Genomic DNA, 21,234 nt, shown 5'->3' on the forward strand with positions numbered 1-21,234 from the left:
GCTGATTCTCATCCCAACCTGGCTCTAGGGTGGGGCCCCGGCTGCGCCATACCGGGCGACGTCACGGTCCTCAATTTTGTTGGCATCATAAGAGTTTTTGAACCGCTCTTAGTCTGACCCGTCACCTAGGACCTGTTTGCCTTGGGAGACCCTACCAGGGGCATATAGCCCCAGACAACATAGCTCCTAGGGTCGTTCGGGTACTCAAACCCCTCCACCACGATAAGGTGGCAGTTCAAGGAGGGGATTTAATATCTAAATTTCTATAATTAATTATTTCACACCAAGAGTGAGGGCGGGGCCTTGATTTCGCGGCTTTACTTCCTGCTCACTACTGCGCAGGTCTGGTCCCGAAATCGCTACTGCGCAGACTCAAGTCCCAAGATGTCAGCGCCATATCGGGACACTGGCGGCTTCACTTCTCACCAATGGAAGAGAGCGAAGGGGCGTCGTCCATATATTTTTTTGACAACACGTGTTGTCAGTACACAAAACGCAAAGGAAAAACGTTCCTGTTTTTAGTACATCGTTGTTTGTCCATGCACTCAATGTCTGTTTTCAATGTATCTATTTGGAAATTCACAGGAAAAACTAGATTAATATATAATTATAATATATAGATTAAATTAACTGTACTGTTAGTCACTTTAGCATCAGTGAAATTAATAAATACAATGAAATGTATTAGTCTTGCCAAAAATCTCTAGACCAACATTTTCAAGTTGTAACATTTTAACATATATATATAATAAAGACGTAAATGTAAATAATATTTTAAATAAATAATTTATTTTTATTTTTATATAAAATATATACTGGCTGGCTAAATAAATAAATAAATAAAATTGGGGAACTTGTAAAAGGTTTTAAATGATGATAGATAAAAAAAAAATAATCTCTACAATATTAATAATACCATGATTGTTATTGTTTTGATTCCATCATGCCTCATATTCTATCTAGTAATTAGTGTTTGATGGCACACTACCCTTCAGTGCAGTTATTCATACTCGCTTACGTTTGATGTCGTCATTGATTCAAATTGCCAGTGAATCTATTGGAGATTCAGCGAAGGAGCGACGCCATCCGGACACGCTTTTGTTTGTGGATGAACACTCCAACCCGTTTCGGAAATGTGGACAGAAATTGGGAAATTATTATTTTTTCATTTCTTACTTTCGGAATTATACTTAGCAAAAGGTTTGTTGTATTTTCTCTTTTTTCCCGACATGAAATTATCTGCCTTTTTATTAGACTGTGTGAATGATGCTGTGTTGGTTATTTCGTGGATGCGCGAGACTAAACACTTGTTCTACGCGGGCAGCCTTGCGTTTACACATTTCTATAAACACACACAACACTTGATTAAAAATCTAGTTTGCACGAGTAAAATATTAAAGGTTGATGATGTGGCAGCATGAATTTATTGTTTCATATTCATATCCATCCTAACAGAAACAAATAGGAATGAAAGAAAGAAAGGTTTGAGTGTGTTTTTTTCGTTTTCTTTGTCATGGCTTCATTGAAGTGCGCGTGTAGTAACATATCGCTGGTCACATTGTGTTTGGATTTGCTCGGTTCAGGAATGTGTTACTGTGCAGTAGTAGATATATTGCTCTCCTTTCATGTAATGGTTGCAGGTTATATTGGTTTGAGTAGAAGAGCAAATGCACGACTGTAATTCTCTTCACTGTCGTTCTCAGGTACCGAAACTGGCACTGAGACGGAGTGCGAGGATGGACAGTTTCAGTGTAACAATATGAGATGTATTCCCACCATATGGAGATGCGATGATGATGATGACTGCTCTGACAACAGCGATGAGGAGAACTGCCGTGAGTAGCGTTTACTCACACTGACACACACATGTGTGTGTGAGAACAGCAGCCGTGCATAACGAGATGTCAAAATCAGCCCTCCCACCAAAGCATTACTTCTTTGTTTGAGTGACTTTTGAGCTTTTCAAATAATAACTGATTAGCATCAAAAGCTATAATCAATTATTTCAAAAGCCTTTTGAAATTATTTTCAATTAATTGGAGTAATGGGGATTGTAGTTGTCACACTCTTCATTCAGTTATTCTTCACAGAGTAGGCTATTTGTTAAATGTCGATTTTTGTAAATGTAGAGACATGTATACAATATACACCACTTTGCAAATGTTTGGGGTCAGTAAGATTCTTTAATGTTTTTGAAATAAGTCACCAAGGCTGTATTTTTGATAAATATAATACATTAAAAACAATAATATTGTGAAATACCATCACAATTTAAAATAACTGATTTCTAATAGAATACATTTTTTAAATGTAATTTATTCCTGTGGTGTAAAAGCTGTGATTTCAGCATCATTACTCCAGTCTTCAGTGTCACATGATCCTTCAGAAATCATTTAATGCTCGAGCAAACAAACATTTCTTATTATCAATGTTGGAAACAGACAGTTGTGCTGCTTAATATGGAAACTGATACTTTTTAAGGATCCTTTAATGAATAGAAAGTTCCAAAGAACCGCATTAATTTGAAATAGAAAACCTTTGTAACATTATAAATGTCTTTACTGTGACTTTAGATCAATTGAATGCTTCCTTACTTGAAAAAAAGTGTTAATTTCTTAAAAAAATATATTACTGACCACAAAGTTTTGACCAGTAGTGTATATACATAGCAATACCATTATCCATTTGCATGTTCAAATTCCAAATCACACATTTTATTTCATATTTTATTTCATTAATGCAGAGTAACTGTAACTGAACAGTTACTGAAATGGGGGAGGGGGGGTCCACTGATTCTTAGTACCACCCAAAAACCTGGTACTTTTTTTAGTACCACCTCGGTTGAGGTTCAAAGCGAGCCGTACCAATACCAGAGAATGTCTAATAGGAAGAGAATTGGCACTCTCTGCTTACTTCCGGTTTCTGGACTGGCTGCAGTAACACGTCTCTGTCCATGCGGGGGCGCTCGCAGGCGAGTGCAGAATGAATGGAGGTCTATGGCGAAAAACCCTCAAAATCCACTTTTCTCAGGATATAATTTTTTGTCTAGTAATTTGAATGTTGTATTCGAAAGGAGATGCAAAGAAATTACACATTGCTGGGTGTTAGATTTTTTAGAGTCACTTATTTGGTTTAAAAAGTCTTTTAAAATGTCAATGACGTCAGAATGCTGACGTCATTAGCAGAATGCTAGCGTGTTATGGGCAACAACAACTCAACCTGTAAGAAATCGAAAAGAAATAAGTACTCGTTCATTCAACTTTCGACCTATAACCCATGTTGAACTTGCAAAACCTACAATTAAATCGGAGATTTCTCAACGGCAGTCGGGTGAAAGAGACACATTTAGCCGTCTAGCCCCATAGACTCCCATTCAGTCTGCACTCGCCCGCGATCACCTCCAGTGGAACTCTAATGGAACTGCAACCAAGATCGATACAATGGGGCTAATAGGAAGTGCCAAGGCTCTCCGTAGACGGGCTCTGCCGATACTAAAACGTGACGTGTAAACACCGCAGATCACTGATTGGTCAGAGAGAATCGTCACTACCAGCTTCATTGGATTTGCCACACGAGACACCAAACCCACTAGATTTAAATAGTCAGCAACAGCCACCACAGTATCATTTGTTCGCTCGACTTTTTTAAACGACTTGCTTTAAAAAACCATCGCACTCGAAACTTGAGAAAAGAAATGGCTGTATCGTGGTCAGTAGTCGAGGTGCAGGCGTTGATGTCACGGCAGTAGAGGCGGCGCAACTATAACTGTCAGTCTATAATCCCACCCACATTGAAGCGGTACTAAACTGCAGTGGAAAAGCAAACAGATCCAAAGTAAAGCAAGACGAGCCAAGTCATATGACGCAGTGGAAGAGAACCTAAAGTGTACCCACATTTTTTACTTATTGCATCTGATTTGACTGTTTTGGAGCATAAACTGTGCAAACAAAAACGGTGGAATTCTTCCAGCAAGGCATTTCATGCATCATTCTTTCATTAGGTGGTTAAAGAACAATCCATGCATATGTGTTCTGTACAGCAACTTTTTAGCCTTTTTTGTCAAGTGCGTCTTGCCTCATTGCATCGGGTTATTGCTCTAAGCTGAAAACAGGCCAAAAGGAATGCTTGTTTTCTTAAGCAGTTTATGTGTCACCGCATCATGCGCCTGTTGAGTTTACTGTTTTGACTGCTCCTTCAATTGCTCTCAACAAAGGGCAGTCATGCAGTCTGAAGTTATTGTATCCAAGCAATGCAACACGTCCATGTGGGATCCTATCTGTCATAACATTTTTTCTCCACTTTATTCAATAACCTGTATTACAATATTAGGAGATATATGTATTATTTTATTTATATTTATTTTATAGAACAGAGCGAAAATGAAGCTATTTAAAAGCCTGCTTGAATTTCTGGCATTACATCCAGATAAATAGATTCTTGATCTTGATCTATAATTCTACACCTTGTTCCAACAACTATTGGCACAGACAGAGCTGACCTCCGCCCTAACGGATTCCCCTGATGCTCCTCCGTCCTTTTCCCCAACCCCCCGTGTCCCTTTTATCCTCCCCCTACACCACCATCCCAACCCCCATGTCAAATCCAACAGATTCATCCGCACACTGTCTATACATCCGCCTCTAATGCATGACAAGGCCATGCGTATGCGTAGAATCGTGTGCTGTGTTCCTGATTAAAATGATTCGTGACCTGCCCTCTCCATAGTGCAGATGCAGTTGTTTGATCATGTGTCATGAAGATGACTCATATTTGTCAGGCTTATTGAGTGCTGAACTGTCTTTCTGCAGTATGAAATGATTAATAATCTGAAACTAAAAGCGTAAATTGCATCAAGTGATAATTGTGATAAGCAGCACATTTGTTATAGAAACGGCTTTGCTTTAGGACCCAGATTTTACTTTGGGTATCATCGAGTGTACACAAAATAAACAAAAATGTCTTAGTCAAAAATCCAACATAGAAATGTATTATTATTACTTTTGGCCCATTTTTGGGTCCCGAAGCACCATATGGTAGAGTAGAGTAATAGTGATTTCTGCAGCTTGCTTCAAATTTTGGTAATTTGAATATATATAAGTATATATATAAGTATATATATATATATATATATATATATATATCTTTTATCTTCCTCAGCTCCACCTGTATAGATCTGCTACGTGTAATTCATGCTGAAAATTCAGCCTTGCCATCACAGAAATAACTTATTTATTTGTATTTATTAAAATAGAAAACAGTTATTTTAAATTGAAAGAATATTTCACAATATTACAGGTTTTTTTTTTTTCTTTTTGGAAGATGATAATATAATGCAGACTTGGCAAGCAGCGAGAATGACCCATAGTTGTTTATCATACAAAAACATTGTCATTTATCACTATTACTTTTGGCACGTTTTTGGTTCCTGAAGCACCATACGGTAGACTATAGTAATTTCTTCAGTAATCTACTTGCTCGAGTTTTTTTCTTATCAGATTTTTTGCCGATATGACTGGACACATGGCCATTTGATCCTGATCCAAATTTCAACACCTTGTTCCACTAAAAACTGGCACAGAAACAAAGTGTTGAGCTGTGCCAATATTGTTGATCCAACATATTGACCTCTTTTTATTTAATTCCCTCAATTTTCTCCCATATTTTCCTCCTTTCAGTTTCCTCCTTTTATCATCCAAGGGTAAGGAAACCAGCCAGAATTATTCATAAAACAATACATTTCCAGACCATACGTGTTGCGTATATGGAAATGAGCATTCTCTTTTTGTCAAGAGCAAAGTGTTTTAATGTATTTTAAAGCTGTGCCAATTTTGGGAGGTGATTTTGTATGAACAATAACGACAGAGGAGGCAGGAAGGCTTCCTTCGTCTCAGACTCAGTGGCAATCATAATGTGAACGTTCATATGCGTTTCTGTTTCATGCTGCGTCAGAGAAACAGCATTTCCAGACGACCCTGAATGTGAAATTTAACGGCCCTGATTGGCTGTTTCAAACAGGTTCACAGGAATCAATGCTTACAAAGAAGTCCAATGATTCACTGTAACTAATAGCGTATGGCAGGTGATACTGAAATACAGCCCTTTTACTATCACTACAGCACCGCAACCCCACACGCCCTCAGCACAGCTGTAGCCCCCATCTGTGGGCACCTCAAGAGGCTTTTCCCTCCGTCTACCTGAAAAAAACAAAAACGTTTGTATTTGGCTTGAGTGCGAGCCCTGTTTGTGTGCAGACTCCCACTCATAGAATGGTGGAAAGCACTCATGTAGGGACCAGCAGAATAAAAGAGCAAAACCAGAGGAGAGTAAGACGTAAGATTTGATGTTTGGAAGAGAATGAAAGGGAATAAGAAAACAGGAGTAATTCAAAACAGAGCGGACTGAGAAATTTTATTTAAAAGAAAGCGTCTCTGAAGGATTTCTGTAGAAGATTGCGAAGAGCAAAGATCCTAATAATGATAAAAGGCTCATGGGATGTCTGCATTCTTATTATAGAGTTAGGAGACGTTCCCCATCATTTTAACTATACTGAAAAGACAATTACCAAGTTCCAACCCTTTCGCCTTCTGAGCATTGGATAGACCTTCCTAACAAAATATTACAAGTCTGTCTAAATTATACCATATGAATATAGTATTATACAGCTTAGACTTTCTGTAGCATTTGATGTTTTTTGCTTAAAGACCACATATAATTATAGTGAAGGTTTCTTGCACTTGTAACAGTTATATAATTTAATATACATATCCATTTTCCACCCTCATGCTGCCCTTTAGAATTAGCATTTAGAACATGAAATCACAATTTACACTTTCTTAATGCATGTTCCTGGTTTATTGTACACAACGTGGTGCACATTATTTTTAAAAAGTCTACTATTAGGAGCCTTAAGATGTTTAATGTTGCGGCATTATTTTTAGGACAATTTATTTTACCCTCAAATTCCCATTAATGTAATGCAAAACACATTGTCTCTGATTATCCTGCTTCAGTTGAAACACATAGGGTGAATTGCCCTAATGTGGGACACTGCCTAATGTGGGACACCTAAGGTCTAGTGTTTGTAGGTCCCCCATACATACATGAATGACAGTGCAACTATGGGTTAGACAAAGCTGTGGTGTCATGTGATCAAAATCACATGACCTATCAAATGTCCAATCATATTTGAGGGTGGAGCAATCATCAAACAGGAGGCACCTTGTGTGAAGACCATCCGAAGGCCAGTGACAGAGTTTTAACAAATTTGATATTAAGGAGTTAAATACATTTTAAACAAAGCAATCCTGCTACTTTTTAGCCTAATATGCTTATCAAAATGTTTGTCCATCAAAAAATTGTGTAACTTTGTGTGTATAAACTATATATTTAATATTTTTATAAAATTTCCTAGTGTCCCACATTAGGAAATGTGGTTTCCAAATCTGGGACAGCATGATCAGCCTAATGTGGGACAGTACTTCAATGAGTCTAAAATGTGTGGTGGGGCATGGTTGTGGGACAAACATGGTTATTTACATGGTTTTAGTCATGTAATGCAATATTAGAATACTGTTAATGCAGATTTAACATTAGAAACAGGGAAATGATAAGAGAAAGAAACTTAATCAGTGGAGGCAGGACAGGATGAAAGGAGCCATAGAGGAGTATAGGCAGATTGTTGAGGATGGTGGGGTCCCTCAGCTGAGACTTTTGGCCAGGGCATGGAATGTCCCTAAATCTACTCTCCAGTGAATCTAAAGCCTGGAACACACCAAGCCGACGCAGACGAACTAGCGCTGATGAAAGCCGACTGTGTTGTCGCCTCGCGTCGGGGTAAAAAGCTGCACTTGAACACACCGAGAGAACTACAGCCGACTGTCAGCTAGAATGCACGTTCTGCGCCTGCGTGTAAATGAGACAGCTGTCTATTTCTGCAGATATATTCGTCTATATTCGTCATTCAAAAAGGGAAACCGGCGCTGCCGGCTGCAGTTAACGTTACACAAACCGTAAACAAAGCAGTGCGTGCTTACCGTTTTGAATATCAATCCTGCTAAACACTGTCTTTATTCCACTCCTCTCGTGTTAATATTGAAATATTCGCCAAGGAACACTCAGATAAGATGACATATCATTAGAACAGCCTTCTATCTGTACCGTTTTGACTTTGCTCGCTATTTTGCTATTATTCTCGTGCACTGACTCGGTCACTAAGCTGAACAGCCAATCAGAGTTCCCTCTTTCACCGACGGCCCGACGCCGATTCAACATGTCGAATCGGCCGTTACAAAGCCGACGAGGACCAATTTCAGCCGACGGTGCGGAACACACTGAGAAGATTTAGTCGGCCGACGCACGGAAACTGCCCGACGGCCGACCGTCGGCTTGGTGTGTTCCAGGCTTAAAACAAAATAAGATTTTACTATTCTACATGTATCAATGTGATTTTTGGTCTTTTATCATAGATTTTTCAGTGTCACACATTGGGGACACAACTGTCCCACATTAGGAAGCTGCAGACTTGCAATAAGAGCACTAATATGTCTATAATTTCTCTTATGAATGGGTTATCTGAATTTTCTCTTTTGATTTGATTAGGGCACATCCTGGGGTTTTTAAAATGGTATTGGGTGTGGATTTAATGTTTTGGTTACACATCGCAATATGTCACAAAAATCTAAAGTGCAAAAAAATGTCCCACATTAGGGCAATTCACCTACCTGTATTATTTTGACTTCAAACAGCCTGCTTTTTGCTGTACCTCTAAGATTTTCTATGTGTAAATGCTCCTGTTATTGGCTAATATTTGCATACAGACATAGTTTGCATTGTTGATCATCAGAATGGGCCAAATCTGTAAATATAGCTGGTTTTGTGTTATTTGCGCATGGCTGCGATAGAATTATAATGGTTTGTGAATGATCAGGTTTTTTTCAGGCAGTTCACCCAAAATTAAAATTCTGCCGTTTATTCATCTTCATGTTGTTCCAAAATTGTATGACTTTCTTCTGTGGAACACAAAAGAAGATACTTTGAGATATGTTGCAGTGTTTTTTGTCTATGCAATATGCTATTAGGGGCTTTCACACCGGAGGAACCTATTCATGGTTCCTAGAACTATTGGCGGAAGTAGCCGGATGTCGGCGTGTTCGCACCGCAGGAACTAGGACCGAATTTTGTTGGAACTTCTTTTGGAGGAAGTTATTTAGCTCCTACTTCAGAGTCGGGTCTAAACCAGCACTAGGAACTATCCGTGACGTTAGTGTATGCTGATTGGCCGAACGCATGCGAAACACCGGCACCCGCCATTTAAAAAAAAAAGCTGTGTAAACATACAGATTATAGCCTATATATTTACTCCAGAAACTAACTCTATGAACATGGAAAACAGTGATAGATGGGCCTCTTAACCTTTACGCTGAGGAGAACTTTGAGGAGACCAAGCGAAACATGATTATGTATTTCTGCTCAGCTAGCAACACTGGACTTTAACTGTCTACTTTCTATGTATAACAGTTCTATTTAATAACGTATTAGACAGGACTGTTAGACAGATCGTAAACTAATGAACACGGAGAATGTGAGCAGCACTGCGTGCTCAGGCTCTGGCTGACGTTCTCAGTGCCGTCAAAATAAAAGTCACAACAACAAGCGTGGCTTGCGTCACTATAGAGTTCCTACTGGCGGTGTGAATGCAACCAGGAAAACATTCCTAGGAGAACCATTAGTTCTTGGGGAACCACCCTAGAACTACCCGTTGCGAAAGCCCCAAATGGCCACCAAAATGGTTTGGCTAAAAACATTCTTCAAAATGTATTTTTTGTGTGTTCTGCAGAAGAAAGAAAGTCATAAGGATGACATCAGGGTGAATAAACAATGACAACATTTTCATTTTTGGGTGAACTATCACTTTAAACTTCCATAAATGGAATGCATTTTGAACTTTAGTTTCAAAGCATTGTCTTTTAAATGAGAAAGGAAAATCCATGATATGTCCTTTACCCGAGTTTGAGAGACACGAGCGTTAGGCCTCTGTGGGGTTAGTGTCTTGAGCTAACCAAGTCTCCTTATCCCTACGGTAGATTATCCGTCTGAGAGGTGTCTTCTCTCTTCTGTCTTCCCCTCCTGTGTCATCTGGGTTCATGAGCCAGCGCCCCGATGTTGCTATTAGGAACTCAGTGGTTCAAATCCACACATTATCTGTGATTAGTCAGGGTGATGCTGCGGGAAGATTAGTGGATGCTGAGCAGGAGAGCTTAACGTTGACATCAAGGAATAGCATGGAATCAGCTCATACCAATTCACCCAATGCATACAAACCAGGCTCTTTGGAAAAACGTGCCTGTGGCGACCTTTCTGCTCAATCAAATTACGTTGCCTCTTGCAAAACTCTACTAAAAGCTTGTTCAGTTTGATCCGAAACTGATGAACGTGAATCTGGCAATGTTTGATTATTTATGCTGGTTGTTGTTGCATGTACGGCAGCTCGGGAATTAAATGTATCGCTGAAAAGTGAATGCTCTATCGCGTTTGCAAATAACACCTACACTAAACCCAGAAGATACCCAATAGTGTTAACAAAAGTAAATGTGAGATGATAACGCATTTGCTGAAGCAATCATGCCATTTTAGTTTGCTCTTTTTACCGTGGCACCACAATTCTGTACCAGCTGAACTACTGAGCAAGGTGACCGCATTAGAAAAGCCATATATAAGGAGCTGGTTATGTGATGCAAACATCAAAATGTATTAGTCTACAAATCATGCGCTATTGTAAAAGTATTCTGAGGTTATAACATAGTATCATTCAAGAAACCGCACAAAAATATGTCTTAATTAATTGATAATCTACCTCTGGAATCATAATTTTGTGTAAAAAGAAATAAAAGTTGTTGGTGTTTTACTGCCTCTAGTGTTCCTTTCACCTGGAAACTGCAGTGGTTTGTATATACTGTATTGGTACATCTTTGGAGTTTTGAAAAAGTGTAGGTAGAGGCACGTTTTTCCAATGAGCCGTTGTTGGATGCACAACACATATCTGTTCACGTAACTGAAAAACTCTGATATTGTTTGAGGACAAAGTAGCATTTGTGTCGTTTTGCGGCTCACATGCAATTGCGAAGAATTTGCAGTGATTATTCTCTGATCCATGTTATTAGCTTTAGCCATTCAAAATCAATAAAACTAAGAGCTTCATAACGCACAGATCAGTGTAGCTATGCTGAACGGTTGTGTTTTTAGCACCACTGACTAGGCCTACCATCTGTGTTATTTCTCCGATTTTACAAAAATGGAAATTTAGCTCAAAATAGCATTATTATCTTCTGACATTGATTGTCCCTCTTGAAATCCATTGTTTCATTACTGATATGAATTGAAATGAAACGATAGAGATTGGACAAAGTGGAGATGCATGTGTCGGCATTTTTATTCTAGTTTCCCATATGTTTGTCAAATAGTCTTTCTTAAAGGTCATCGTTTACTCACTCTCAAGTTGTTTCAAACCTGTATGAGTTTCTTTCTTCTGCTGAACACAAAAGAAGAATGTCAGTAACCAAACAATTGATGGACCCCATTAACTTCCATAGTATTTTTTTCCTACTATGGAAGTTAACGGGGTCCATCAATTGTTTGGTTACCGACATTCTTCAAAATATCTTCCTTTGTGTTCAGCAGAAGAAATAAACTCATACAGGTTTGAAACAACTTGAGAGTGAGTAAATTATGACAGAATTTTCATTTTTAAGTAAACTATTCCTTTAAGTAACACTCTCCTTGAACGACACCACTGGATAAAGTTTCTAGGTGTGGTAGCGGCGAGATACAAGTCAAAGTTCACCTTAAAACCTGGCAATCATGCTATGTCTGGCTCATTACTCTGCAATTGTGATAATGCTCGCCTATCATGTTCACAAAGCTTCCACAAATCTGGGTCAGACTGTTGAAATGGACAGAATAATTGCAAAGTAAACGGCTCATCCACTCATATATCATCATCACTTTCAGTCACATCAAAATGAATCAAAATGATCTTGAATAATGATCTGTGAGAGAGCTGGCTTTTAGAGTATTTCATTCAGCTCTGTTAAATGAAAGCTGCACCTCTGTGCCCGTGACCATGGTTGTGTTTACAGAGGCGTTATTGACTAATGGGCCAAAAATAAGGGCACTATTAAAAAATAACAGATACAGATAAATAGCATTGCTTTTTCTTTTATTGTATTTATATTGTATCATATTATTATTCATTTAGAATCAATATGAACATGTTTACATACATAATGTGTATACAGTATATATATATATATATATATATATATATATATATATATATATATATACTGTATATATATATATATATATATATATATATATATATATATATATATATATATATATATATATATATATATAATACAGTATATTCAATGCATTTAGGCATGTAGACATGGTCATGGTCTGCTTAGAGCAACGTAAATGGAAAACTAAGTTTACATCATATGGAAATTAACATGAATTTACATTGAACTAAAAATAAGTAAAAACACACACACACACACACACACATACACACAGTGGGGACCACCACACGCCACTGCTTGAATGCCCACTAAGTCGCTTTGGATTATAGTGTCTGCCAAATGCATAAATGTAAATGATGCTGTTTATACTGTAGGATAAAAATGATGCTGTTTATACTGTAGGAGAAAATCTTTCAGACAGTAGGCGTCTGTTTACATTTAGGATTTTAGTCTTTTGAGAGACCATTTAATTCAAATGTATGTAATGTTTTCTATATATTAACTTCTAGTTATTGGTGCAAAAACAAAAAAATACACAATGCATTTTGTGTGTCTCGCAACTGGTGCTACGGTCAGGTCCATATGATGTGTTTGAGGGTGAATGTCATGAAAACATGACGTGTAATAATCCAGCACAGTTGAGTAACAGTAGAGCGTTGGCGCTAGCAACGCCAAGGTCATGGGTTCGATTCCCAGGGAAAGCAAGAACTGACAAAATGTCAAATGTGTACCTTGAATGCAATGTAAGTCGCTTTGGATAAAAGCGTCTGCCAAATGCATAAATGTAAAATGTAAGGAAAAGAAAAGTTAGAATGAAAGCTATTTTTAGGACCATCAAGATTTTTTACACTGTGACATTATTGTCTTTACAGTCAGGCAATTTAAATTCCCAAATTCTCATTACTGTACTGCATCTGGATATTTTATTTGTATTTTTTTGTAATTTTCATTAATCTTAATGATGTTTCGTATTATTATGAAGTACTTTTTCTACTGTATTACAGTAAAATGACTTTTTTCTTTATTAAATCAGCATAAATTTAAGGCACTACAAAATATTAAAATATCTAAACGTGTCTTTTTTTCCTCATTAAAGTAATGACTTCTTTTTTTTTCTGCATTACAATAATGGGAATTTGAGAGGGAATTGTATTGAAAATAAAGTCACAGTGCAAAAATTAGGCTTTATTTTTTCTTTCAACAAAATATTGTTTATTTATTTTTTAAATTGGGTTGAAATATGCTTTGATTTTGTGAAAGTAAAGGAATTTTCATTTACAGTGTGTTTTGAGTTAAATCAGGTTATGATTATAGCATTTGTGTCGTTTTGCGGCTCACATGCAATTGCGAAGAATTTGCAGTGATTATTCTCTGATCCATGTTATTAGCTTTAGCCATTCAAAATCACAAAAACTAAGAGCTTCATAACGCACAGATCAGTGTAGCTATGCTGAACGGTTGTGTTTTTAGCACCACTGACTAGGCCTACCATCTGTGTTATTTCTCCGATTTTACAAAAATGGGAATTTAGCTCAAAATAGCATTATTATCTTCTGACATTGATTGTCCCTCTTGAAATCCATTGTTTCATTACTGATATGAATTGAAATGAAACGATAGAGATTAAACTGCCGAAAGAGAGAATGTAATATCTCAGTGATGACAGAATTTTTCAATTCTTTTGAGATAAAGAAAATTAGAAGTGTTCTCCACAACAGAGCAGACATCAAAGACTGACTACTACAGTCTTCTATGAGAGCTTCTACTATCTGATGGCTCAGTCTGTCCACTCAGTATTTGTTAACTATTGCGCTTAACAGGAATCTATAATATTGTTCTGCTTAAATGCTTTTTCTGTCTGATTATTGAAGAGATGCAGCAGGTTTCTGGCTATGAATTAATACTTACTGACATTTTTGCTTTTAGTGTAGAAAGGTAAATTACTTCTCACTGAAAACTTACATGTCCCATCGGGACTATTTAGAAAAGAGTTTAATCATTGTAATGCCTTCTCTGATTTTTTTTTTGTGGCACAGCAGCACACTAGAAAGCAATCTAACTACTTATTGTCTCTTTATTTCCACAATATTGACTTATTGGGCATATGCTAATGAGGGCCAGCAGGAAAAACTACATTGCTTTGCACATCTGACTTACTGTGACTCAGCAGAACATAGCCTTATAAATGGCCTAATCCTGACAGACCCATTTAGCATTAATGCTAAGTGAACGCTATGTCTGCGACTGTGGTACATTGTTGCTAGCGGGCTTAATTATGTAAGTAAAAAAGAGCTTCTTGGTTTGCCAACATTCTCTGAAGCTAAGTCAGCCATGCTAATTCTAATAGTAGTGTTGTCTAACTTGTAATGATTTTAATGCTAGTCTTGCCACTGCTCAAATGTTTGTTAAAGCAGTAAATTGATGTTCCATCTACAACATAGTCCATGTGACTGATGATGTGGAAGAAAGTCAGAACTCAAGGGACTGGATTCACAAAGAACATTCCTAAGAATGAAATTCTTCTTAACTGCTATATTTTCTAACTTAAGAATAAAGGGTATTATGTGTCCTCAAACAAATTCAAGAATATTCTTATCTTTTTACATAAAGTCCCCCTGTAGTCAATCATTTGATCCCCTAAATCTCATCTTTTATCACCCAAATGATGTATTTAAAAAAAATGATTCATGCCTTAAAATAGCTTTAATGTAACTCTACACCCTTGCCTCATTTAGTGTATGTGGTTCTATGAATATGCAAATTAGCCCCGCCTCCACTCACTCACACCAGCTCAGAGATCCACTCGTTAACGATCACACGTTGACCTGATTGGTTACAAGGTAGTTTGTGACGTCAGAAACACCAACGATTTAAAACCTATTTTTTTAGACTGTCTTTGGTTCACTGCAGTTTTAAGGAGAAAATACTCAGCAATGGTGTTGACTTATGAATTAGCACATGATTTGTCTTAAAGCCTATTAAAAACACCACATAGACATATAAACAACATTAAAACCTAGATGTTCATCACAGGGGGACTTTAAGATAAAACTTAAGAATAAAAAATATCAGAAATGTAATCATCATAATTAATCTCTTAAAGTTAGGATGACCTCCAACTTGTCTTAAATCCCCAAAGGGAAAGATGTTTATTTACTTTATTGGGTTGTTTCAAATATTAAGCACTACAACATAATACAAGCTATCAACCCAGTCTCCTTAGAAATATGTGACATTTCTGCAAAACCTGAAATACGTTGCTCAGGGTACATTTCGCTTTGTGCTTTGCAGATCAAATGAACACAAGAGGCAGTAAAACAACAACAACTTTTGTCCCTTTGCACATAGGTGCAGATTATCGATTAACAAGGACTTAATTTCATGCACAATAGTCAAGTCACATTTATTTATATAGCACTTTTTACAATACAGATTGTTTCAAAGCAGCTTTACAGAGATAACAGGAAACTAATGCAACAAAGTTTGTTTCCAGAAGAAAATAGGATATACTACATACACAATACTACATTAAATGACCTCAAAACTCTTGTACCATAACTCATGATTTGTAAACTAATACATTTTGATGTTTGCATCACATAACCAGCTCCTTATCTACGGCTTTTCTAATGTGGAAGACTTGCTCAGTAGCTCATCTGGTACAGCATTGCACTTGTGATGTGAAGGTTAGATTCCTGTGAAACATGAGTCACGATAAAAGAGCTGAAAGACTAGAAACAGCGAAAATGTCATGGTTGCTTCAGAAAATGTGTTTTTAACTCATGTTTGCGTTCACCTTTTAGCGCCACTCGCCAGACATTTCAATTCCAAATTGCTGGGAAATGTGCATTAAACCAACCTATTAAAATGTTGCCACAGTCACATTCAAATGTTTTACGCTTTTATCCAAAGCGTCTTACAAATGAGGCGAGAAATAGAAGCAATCAAACTAACAATAGGGCAACAATATGCAAGTGCTGTGACTAGTCCCAGTTCGACCAGCATATATAGAGAATAATACCACTACTCCTTTCTACTTAACTTTTCATGAAGACCAATCTGAATCTAAACTGTACAGAATTATCCCAAACCAAATCCATCGAGTGATTGTGGTAAATTCCAATAAAGTAGAGCCTTATTAGAAACCAAGTCTAGAAGGTGAGACGCTCCCTCCTCCACCTGGAAAACTATCCTTAATCCACAGTTACAGGTGAAATCTAGCCTTGAGGAGCAGAACAAACATCAGTACTGACTTCTGAAGCTTCACTGTAGTGCATCTCTAATGTTTGAGCTCTAATACCAGATGGCAGCGTGCCCCCTGCCAAGCACCGCCCGACCCCCACGAGGCTTGTGCTCGGTGATCAAAGCTGCACTGAGCTCTGAGTCCAAATGCATCATTGTTGAGGAAAACTGGGCTGAAACCTGCCCAGAGAAGAAGGGGCGTTGAAAGCTGTGTTTTCATCTAGTGTCACGCTCAGACTCGACAGAGCAGCTGTGGCAGAAGAAATGGCCTTCTTCAACATTTATCGCAAACATATTGAGAGGATGAAAGAAAGGAGAGTGCAGATTAACAATTACGACCAATTTGTCAACAGTGAAGTATTACTGTGTAGAAATCCAGCATTGATTGAGAGACAAATTTGCTATTAAGAATACGGAGGGATCTTTGTCAATTGTGAAGGAGGTGCTCTGCTTTTTGAGAAGAAGGCTGAAGGCTTTTTGATGTTTGCACACTGCTGTTTAAATGATGTCTATTGGAAACAGCCTACACAGTTGTGTGTACTTTGCTAATCAAATGTACACACACACACACACACACACACACACACACACACACACACACACACACACACACACACACACACACACACACACACACACACACACACACAGAGACCCTTTATTCTGAGGTAGCATGAGCACTCTTATGTGTTTGATCAAAAACGTGTAGGCTGGAGGTCTCCAACCTTATTGTGAGTGAGAGCTACTGCTGTTTCTCTACCTTATGCTTCAGGCTGCAAATATATTTGGTTTCATATCATATTTCCAAGGAATAATAATGAAATCTCTTTTTTATTATTGAAATATTGAAAATATTGTGAATGATTTCTAGCAAGCATTATATTATTTTTTTATTTCATTGTTGATATTGATTCTTCTGATTGGTTCCTTAGTTCCACAAGTATTTTTCCCATTCATATTTTTATTAGACATTTGAAAAGAGTCTTCGTTAAAGAGTTATAAGCCAAGAACCAAACCAACCTATGAAGTGAATCAGGGGCCGTATGTATAAAACTTCTCAAAAATCCTCTTAATTATAAGCTGAAGCTTTGACACAAGTGTCAAAAGATTCGTAGTAAAAAGTAAGACTTGTTTAAGAGTAGGAGCTTTTTATAAAGAAGTTTAGAAAAGTCTAAGACTGACTCTTAGGTGCTAACTGAGCTGACGTGAGTGAGTGGAGGTGGGGCTAATTTGCATATTCATAGAACTGCATATACTAAATAAGTCAAGGGTGTAAAGTTACATTCAAGCTATTTTAAGGTATTATGAAATGATTTTTCAAGGAAAACCGTTTAAATATGTAATTTTGGTGATCAAAGATGAGTTTTAAGGGATACAATTATTGACTACAGGGGGACTTTAAATGTGTTTTTTTTATGTCAAGCAAGTATTATGAAATATGTTTATTTATAGAATGCGCTCTGGTTGACTCACACGCTCCAAACGATCACCAGGTGCCCGTGGGCACTGCATTGGAGACCACTGTTGTAGTCTGACTCCCCATCCACAGAAATCTAACCAAACTGACTAGATTTGGTGTCATTCAGTGATCTCGTAATTTTCTGTCAACGTCTCCTCTGCAGCACTTACTGACACATGTAATTTGTACTGCATGTAAATGTAAATGAATTGATACCATTGACACAATTGATACCATCAAGTCAATCATTAGGGCCAAAACAATTCATAATTCATAAAAATTAGTTGGTGACCAGTTTTGCTATTTGACTTGATTACTTCTCATAGTTATTTTATTTTCCACTGATGTCCCTACATAGTTACAGCCCGTAATAAATTAATTTAATGACTAGATGTAGCCATTGTGCACATAAAGTTTTAAGTTCAGTAATACTGAGGAAGGAAATTGATTGTTCAGTGAAGTGTAATGAAGTTGGACCTGTGCCAGTGCAGTTCTAGCCCTTCCTTCGACCTACTACTGCACTAGCGCCCATATAACCGACACCAACTATTTGACTGGCCATTTAGAGAACCCACTGACTAGTTGATAATGAAATTGTGTAGTTTTACACATTCCAAGTTCAATAAACTTCAATAAACATTAGAATATTTGTAAAAAAAACAAAAACATTTTTAAATATCAGTATAATAAATGGTTTGATGACAGTATATACATCTTTGTGAAGCTCTGCAAAAAATTTGTATTTTATTTTAACCTCCCTTGAGAGACCATTAGACAGCAGCAGAAAACTACCACTGAGAGTATTAAAGTACACTCATTATCAAATCCTTATAGTGCTATAATAGAAGATATATCCCTCCAACACTGTTTTACTAGTGGCTTTAAACTCAAATACACAATAGCAAATAGTAAAGTAAAATAAAAATTGTATCAGCATCTGTGATAATGAACTATAATTTTTAATTCTAGCCAGTCTGCCAAATATTGATTTTCCTTTGTTGATACGAGGATAAAAATAAGAGTGAATCTGGATTAGATGTGAAGGCATGTCATGGGTTTATATTCTGATATGTGAAGCATGTCCAATCATTTGATAGAGACATTTATTTGAGGATTACACACATAAACATGATTGGGGACAGGCTGTTCTCTGGAGCGCGGGTGTTCAAAGCTCCAGGTATTTCAATTTGTCCCTAAGCCCTAATTCTGGATCAGACTCCTGTTGAAATCCTGTAGTATTATATGAAAGGGAGAGGAAATGAAAAAGAGAGAGAGATGTTTGTGTGTTTTGTGTGATTTGAGCATTTCCTCTCATTTAAGACTCATGATTACTCAATTAAACGAGTACTTGATTTAAAAAATCTTGTATTAAAATGTATATTATTCTCAATTAATTGGTAATATAGAGGGACAATCCATACACCAGGGTCTGAGCAAGAATACTTTATATTATTTACTAATATAAAGAATATTTATTTACAGTAAATAAATAAAATGATTAAATCTGCAGTACACCATAATGATACTCAATTAATCTACAAAAGTGTTGGTTGCTAACTGTTACTTGATTAATCATCAAAATAATCAGTAGATTGTTTACACTAAGGTTCATTGATAAAAAAAAACACATTAGCATGTTGCTAATAATGTTAAAAACTAATAATTGTGTTCTATGAGAAAAAACCCATAGAACACAAATTTTGGTTAAAAAGAAACCTATTAGTACTTAGATTGATCTATTGTTTGTCCACACATTCTTCTACTCTAATGTAAAATAATTGGCAGATTACTAGACTAGCAAGATATACAACAAAGGTTAGTCGATTAATTATCAAAAAAGTTGTTATTACTCGATTACTGAAGGTTACTAAATTAAATTAATCAATAACAGTTGTCAGATTACTCCCTTTCCAATCTGTATAATGCAGATTACTCAATTATCCACCATCATTTTCATCAAAAAAACTCGATTACTAGGATGTACAACAAAAATGTACTCGATTAATCAAGAATGTTGTTGGCAGATTACTCAATTACCAAGATGTGCAACAAACAGTTACTCGATTAATTATCAAAACACTTGGCAGATTACTTTTTGTCACAGATTGCTTTCCAAACCACACAATGTGGATTACTCAATTAATCATCAAAATTGTCGGTAGATTAGTAGATTTGCAAGATATACAAAACATATTACTTTCTTACCAGATTGTATGTCATCAAAAGAATCATCAGCTTACTCGATTACCAGCTCTACTCTGAACCAGGATCTGTGGTTTGCCATAAAATAAGCATCTACTGTCTGATGCACTTGGATTCTCAGAGAGTCCTTTTGATTTTCGGGATTTTAGCATCAGAAGAGATGTGGGATTTTTGAACTGCAGAAGCTCTTCTCACCCCACTTCCCACTGGCGCCCAGACTCACTGCTGCAAATCCTGCCTAATGTGATTTCATTTCCCAAATGCACACTATTTAATTTCAAGGATGATATTTACCAATGAAATGCTAATCTTCCATTTGCTTGAATGGGAGACTCAGAAATAAACTATTTCTCAACAAAACTATGACATAGTGTTTTGTTGGTGTAAGTTTGTGTGCATGTGTATGTGTGGGAGTAAAATATTTATATTTCCATCATGTCTCAATCCTGTTTTCAGGTAGGCCTATTGCTCCAACTTTATTTTGTGCGTGAAACAGAAAGTTTTAAATCACACTAGAACACAGTGATGGAAGACTGCAGGACCAAAACAAGATGTAGAGATGGATAGAAGTACGCTTGTCTGCCCTGTTCTGACAGAAAGGAGAAGCATATCTGGTTTATACTGGGCAGGCCTCGGGTGATTACAGCGTCCAGATTGAGCCGCTCAAGCTGAACTCTATTTCTTATCAGGAGGTGAAACTCAAAGGACTGGAACACATACAAACTATCTTGTTATTGGGTTATGATGTGCAGTACTATTACATATCTGATCTGATCCAAAACCTACCAAGCTGCCTTTCTATCTAGTGCCTATATACAATATGTAGCTGCTTTCTTAGGCAGCATCCGAACCAAAATGGGACCGTTTTGAAACATCTTATGCAAATCACGATGAACCTTAGTTTGGGTAGATGTCATATTCAATTTGAACAAGGCTTAATAACACATTTGTCATGATTAAATTAAACCAATGATTTAAAATGTACTTTAAAGTAAAACTTTTAATCTGACATTATTACAGTGTGCACTT

General features: G+C 37.0%; 1 protein-coding gene across 2 annotated transcripts in view; it reads left to right on the forward strand.

The window, feature by feature from the left end:
- Positions 1-1,073: 1,073 nt before the first annotated feature.
- LOC309501629 (low-density lipoprotein receptor-related protein 8-like) overlaps positions 1,074-21,234 on the forward strand; it is an 86,608-nt gene continuing 66,447 nt past the window's right edge. For both annotated transcript variants that reach the window (XM_082173777.1, XM_082173778.1), the window contains exons 1-2: positions 1,074-1,200; positions 1,704-1,835. In XM_082173777.1, the coding sequence (XP_082029903.1) occupies positions 1,134-1,200; positions 1,704-1,835 (199 nt within the window). In that variant the 5' untranslated portion in view covers positions 1,074-1,133. The remainder of the gene's footprint in view (positions 1,201-1,703; positions 1,836-21,234) is intronic.

This window comes from Leuciscus leuciscus (assembly GCF_965113295.1).
Source record: "Leuciscus leuciscus genome assembly, chromosome: 6".
NCBI lineage: Eukaryota > Metazoa > Chordata > Actinopteri > Cypriniformes > Leuciscidae > Leuciscus > Leuciscus leuciscus.